The sequence below is a fragment of the Argopecten irradians genome, chromosome 16 (assembly GCF_041381155.1).
Source record: "Argopecten irradians isolate NY chromosome 16, Ai_NY, whole genome shotgun sequence".
Lineage (NCBI taxonomy): Eukaryota > Metazoa > Mollusca > Bivalvia > Pectinida > Pectinidae > Argopecten > Argopecten irradians.
Window position 1 is genome coordinate 13,320,970 of NC_091149.1, and position 5,947 is coordinate 13,326,916.

General features: G+C 36.3%; 1 protein-coding gene across 1 annotated transcript; it reads left to right on the top strand.

Moving 5' to 3' along the window:
* Positions 1 to 210: 210 nt before the first annotated feature.
* Positions 211 to 4,175, top strand: LOC138310002 (hepatitis A virus cellular receptor 1-like). Its single transcript, XM_069251152.1, has 3 exons — positions 211 to 577; positions 1,401 to 1,529; positions 4,108 to 4,175. The coding sequence occupies exons 1-3, from the start codon at positions 211 to 213 to the stop codon at positions 4,173 to 4,175; spliced, it is 564 nt and encodes a 187-aa protein (XP_069107253.1).
* Positions 4,176 to 5,947: the final 1,772 nt, after the last annotated feature.

Sequence of the window (5,947 nt, forward strand, 5' to 3'; positions counted from 1 at the left end):
TTCGCGAGCTTATTTGAAATAAAAGTCGCGAAACTTAGTAACCATGAAAGAAAGTTGGTTTTCAGTAATGAAATACGGTATTCAGTACGTTCTTTGTTTCGTTAATTTGCAGGTATTATTTCAAATTGCTTCCCGACAACTACTACAACTGCCATAATCCCGCCGATATGTATTAACACTACCACTTCAGTCCCGACAACAACTCCAACAATGACTTCAATACATACCACTACCACTTCAGTCACTACAGCAACTCCAAGAGAGACTTCTAAACATACCACTACCAATGAAGAATTTCGTACAACCGCATCAACAACAACCACTGCCGCTAGCACTTCCACAACCACTACCATACCAGCAGCCACTACAACAACAACGATGACCCCAAGCGGCTCCCAAATAACAGCCACTGAAACTACCACAACAGTTTTAGAAACAGATACTAGCGCAACAGCCTCTCCGCCAGCCCAAATGCCAGATTCGACCACCGATCCGGAGTCTGGTGAAATAACCGAGTCCCATTCAGCTTCTGTGGCAACTTCAACAACACAGATTTGGACGACTGAAAACTCAATCGGTAAGATTTGTTTGTTTTGTTTCATTAATTAACGTCCTATTACCAGCCAGGGTCATGTAATGACGGCCTCCCATGTATGCAGTGTGCAGCGTGTATGAAGTGTGTCCTGGGCGACTGCAGTATATTCGTGTTTTGTGTCATGTCATGTCCTTTTTGTAGTGCTATATAACTGAAGCAAGCTGCCGAAGTCACCAAGCAACACACCCCTATCGGTCATATTATACCGACAGTCGTCCCACTCCATGTAGCCACTATTGCCGACTTTGGTGTGACTCGGCCAGGGGAGAGAACCCAGAGCCTACCTCATACGGGGGCTCAACAGAAGGTCAAAAGTGAGGTGGCATTAAGGGAGAAGCTAGGAAGAAAAAATTAGTTAGGCAGAAAACAGATAAGATCCTGAAAGGAACATGTACATTTTATGCTTTAGAAAAAAAAAGGTTTTTTGGGTTTTTTTTCAAAAATACTTGTTGTATCTAGTGCTTTTAAAATCATTATACTATTCAAAAGAGGGTTTAGTTCTCATTTCAACGCACTGTGAAAAGTCAACAGAATTTTCAACTTAATGATAAACCAACTGCTATTGAGTTACGAATTAGAAAGATCTTCACTGCTATTTGTAAAGTTTAAAATGTTTCTTGTATTTACATGCAGTAATTGATACTGCTCTAGCGGGAAGAGAACGATATAGTAACATTATTATTATATAAACGAAAATCTTGTCAGTTTCGCTACAAATGTGACGTAACGCTCACAATAACCTGACATAAGAATCAAAACCTGACCGCAAGTATATTACCCTATTAATTTCATTTTTTGTTGACAGCTCTGTCCAATCTGTCGTGTTGTCCGTGTGGTCCGAGGAAACCTGTCACCAATGTGACTAGTTCTCAGCTTCAGGAGATTGTCATGGAACTGAGATCACATCTCTCTGTGAACAAATCTGCGCTCTCAGGTATGTACTACTTATCTGTAAATAATCTGAATATTGCTACGTGAGTTCGTACTCATTGATAACTCGGTTTCCTACTAGGGACAGCGAAATCAAACAAAAAATAAGTCATTACATACAGAGCTGAATGTTTCAGAGACTACTGGTTGGGTATTCAGGGTGCATCACTTTCAAATGTTAAGTGTGTGGGTTGGGCAACATGTAAAATGTGTGAAGAAATTTCGAAATTAATTCAACACAAGATGGAACCCCACCTACATGTTAGCAAGACGATACTTCTTTAACATTTTATTCAAAGTTATGTTAGAAGTCTTTCCCCTAGATTGGTAATAAATAACTTCATTGAAAACATAATTAAGCTAGAAAATTGAAAACGTTACCATTGTTTTCTATGAGAATGCGTTTGGTTCTGTGGACTCTAGTAAGGCATAGCCAAATAAATGAACAATGGACCTTCGAAATGACCCCTGCGTGTATAGAAAAGATTGAGTCCAAGACAGATATGTGCCTGGACTAAAGGTACATATAGCTAGTTTATTTTGAATGAAAAAGAAGTATTCTGAAAAATGATTAACCATAAATAACAATGATACGATAATCAGATTAATATTGATAATGAATAGGTAAAAAAATTACATTTTAAGGATTTTTCCATGTAGAATGCAGAATACATAAATCTCAATGCATTTGATCACACGTTAACATTCCCCTCAATCAATAACAATAAAGATTTTACGAATGCACCTTATTTATAATTTGGCTACCCAGGTGGAAGTTTTCTCTAAAGTCACTTATTTTCTATCTATGATAATCTAGATTTTAGTTATAAAACGTTGGTAGATTATATTGATTCAGTAGCCTTAATATTAGATTTCCAAATTATAACATTGTGGTCAATGGACAATGATTCAATAAACGGACTGAATTGCCGCTATGATATTTCCACACACATTGAACCGGTTAGCTCAATGGTGAATCCGCCATTTCTCCATACTGGCAATAGTAACTTTGCACAGTAAATACAATTCGCATACTATTTCAGGAACAAAAAGCGCTATAACAAGATTACATATGAAATATATTAATTAGCATTTATGGTTTTAAACGTCTATATGACTCACCAGTCTATATATAAAAAGCTTTTTTTCATGTCTTAATTGGCATTCTCTAGTTCCTTCAGTTTCGCTAGCCAAGGGTATTCAGTACGATCTGAAACAGGGAGAGTATAGTACTGAATATCCCTTGCTAGTGAGGTTGTAGTTCCCTGTATAAATCAAAAGTATGTACCATACATAAATGTACAATAGGATATAAATCACAATTGTAGTAAGGTATTGTGTAAAAACATATTCATATGAGCTGACTGCTCAATTTTATCACATCGAGACGTTGAAATATTGTCGAAGGTATACGTAGTAACTGTTGTAAATTATTTGGTATCGTTCATCCTTTTTTTCTATTCTATTATGGCCCTTTCCAGAGGGAACTGTTCTTCTATAGTGTTGTCTGGCGAGGTATAGTCCCCGAGTCGAAGACTGTTATCCAATCGAATTCCTAGTTATCATGTGATGTACTAAAATATTATATAGTGTCGCCTGCAACGCAAGTGCAACATTTAGCTAGGTATCACTTTATGTTGGCGTCGGCGTCGGCGGCGTCCGAAAAACGATTTCCGTGCGATAACCTAAGTACTTATCGTCCGATTTCAACCAAACTTGGAATATTTCTTTATATCAATGAGATCTCGGATGAGGTCGATACTGGTCAAAATCTGTCAATGTTTGCAATAGTAATGGGACTTTCAAATCGTCTAATAGATAAATCCTTGGTTTCCGCTCGTTTACTTTGTTTACTGTCTGATTTTAACTAAATTTGGTATATTGCTTTATATTGATGAGATCTCGGATGGGTTCGACACTGGTCAAAATCCGTCAATCCTTGCGAGAATTACGGGACTTTAAAATAGTCAAAACGGATAATGTATTGGTTTCCGCTCAATTACATTTGTAATGCTTTCTATCAATATGATCTCAGATGGGTTTGATACTGGTCAAAATCCGTCAATAGTTGCAAGAATTACGGGACTTGATAACTCTACTTAGTTATTAACAATATTTTCAACTGTAAATAACTATTTTTGGTGATATTCTAAGCTGCTGTGCAGGCGACACATCCATTTCCGTGGAATTCTTTTGTGAATTAATAATATAATGTAAAACGTCATTAATTCATCTATACATGATTATTATTTTGAATGTTCAATGCAAATAAATTTAAAATATTTTATAAATTATTTTGCCTAATGGGGTTTATACTATCAAAATATATTTTCCAGCTACCATTCGTAAGAAGACATGCGCAACAGACATTCGTCCCTCCTCCAAAGCGATAGGAATGACCGGGGCTGTACTTCTAGCTATCCCGTTTATTTTACTGATATCCTTTGATCTATCGAGGCTCTTTAGTTACCCTGCAGTAATAACAGTCTAGAATGTGGAAGTTTTTAATTAGTGGCCTCACTAAGGCGGAATCAACCAAAAATGGTTTTGTAAATTGATTTGATGAATGGTTGTACCAACAGCCCACTTGATTACAGGTGATCATCATTTTGACTGCGTATACGGAAGTATGGACACAGTTGGCAACTAACAAATGTGGTATCTTCATTTTTCACTGTGTATACGCGGGTATTCACGCAGATGGCAACAACAAATTTGATCTTCATTTTGACTACGCATACGGAAGTACATGTATGAATATATTTGACAACGAACAAAGGGATGTTCATCATTTTGATTACGTATACGGTAGTATGAATACATTTGACAACGAACGGTAGTATGAATACATTTGACAACTAACACATGATTGTTTCTACATTTTGACTGTATATATATATATTCTGTAGTGTTAACGCAGATGGCGTCAAAAAAGTTTATCTTCATTTTGACTACATATACGGTAGGACATTTGTATGAACGTAATTGCCAACGAACAAGGATTGCTCTTCGTGTTGACTGCATATACAATGTACGGTATTATAAACGTAGATGACAACAAAAAAGTTACTCTTCATGTTGACGGCGTCAAAGACAATTTACAACTCCTGATAGTTGATAATTTTAGCTCAAATGTCCCAAAAGGCCGGCGAGCGTAGGTCAGAGCGCGGCGTCCGTCGTCCGTCGACTTTTCACCAAAAAAAAGGTTGGGTGTAACCCCAGGGACTTGATGGGCGGGGCCAAGTATGGAAAATATAGCAATACTCCATGTGTTTTGTGTATCCATTCATAAATACGCGATGGTTATGATCCAATGCTCCACGTGTTCATTACGTATCCATTCATAATTTCGCGATGGCTATGAATACTCCAATGTGTTCATTACGTATCCATTCATAACTTCGCAATTGTTATGATCCAATATTCCACGTGTTTTTTGTATTCATTCATATCTTCGCGATGGTTATTTCGGCCCAAAATATTTTCGGAAAATTGAAAGTTATGTTTTGGGATCTATTTTGATCTTTGACAGTCAAAAATCATTTCATCAAAGGACGCAAAACAAAGCATTTCTACGTAATGTGCACTTAAGGACGATTTTAATCCAGAGGCCTTAGAAAAGGAGAGGTGTTTATAGAGGTAGAAGCGTTTCTTGGGGCAAACACAGTTAAAATGTATAATAGTTTGGTTATACACATGTTTTAAACATCTTATAGGAACCTTGATGAGTAATACTATGTTATAACCATAAACTTGTTGTATGAGTGTTCATTATAAATATATTTCGTTCTTACAGTGCCTTGCACACAGTTACAAAAAATAAGTTGAATTTTGTATGTGAGTTCATTATACAATAAATTAATGCATTTTGCTGTTAACACTTGATTATAGCACAGGGACCTGGCACAATTCTTTTAAAAACAGTATATATATGGATACTATAATACATTTTCTGTATTTGGGTTAAGGAAGTAATATCAACAGTTGTTTTCAATATAACACTGGATCCTTATAGACATATGTCTGTAGGATACAAATTACTTAAAGTAGTAAATATAGGGCAAAGACTGAAGTAATTCTAACAGTGTGGACAAATGATTGTCAAATTTTCAAGGTGATCTACCCATTTTTTCTTCTTGCGTCTTGACAAAGGGGCAGATCGCCTAGAAAATTCGACAATATTTTGTCTACACTGTTAGAATTACTTCAGTCTTTGCCTTCTATATACTACTTAGTAACTCGTATCCTACACACATATGTCTATAAGGATCCAGTGTTATATTAAAAACAACTGTTACTATTACTCCATATTGTATATATACTGTTGGTAAAAAAATGTGCCAGGTCCCTGTGGATACATACTGTTGGTAAAAAAATTGTGCCAGGTCCCTGTGGATTACAGTCAAACTCAGAACAACTAGC

Bases quoted from the DNA above. Each gene is read 5' to 3' on its own strand.
- LOC138310002 (XM_069251152.1), top strand. From the start codon at position 211: ATGACTTCAATACATACCACTACCACTTCAGTCACTACAGCAACTCCA. The intron at 578-1,400 runs GTAAGATTTGTT...TTTTGTTGACAG, and splicing joins GACGACTGAAAACTCAATCG to CTCTGTCCAATCTGTCGTGT. The intron at 1,530-4,107 runs GTATGTACTACT...TTGTACCAACAG, and splicing joins GAACAAATCTGCGCTCTCAG to CCCACTTGATTACAGGTGAT.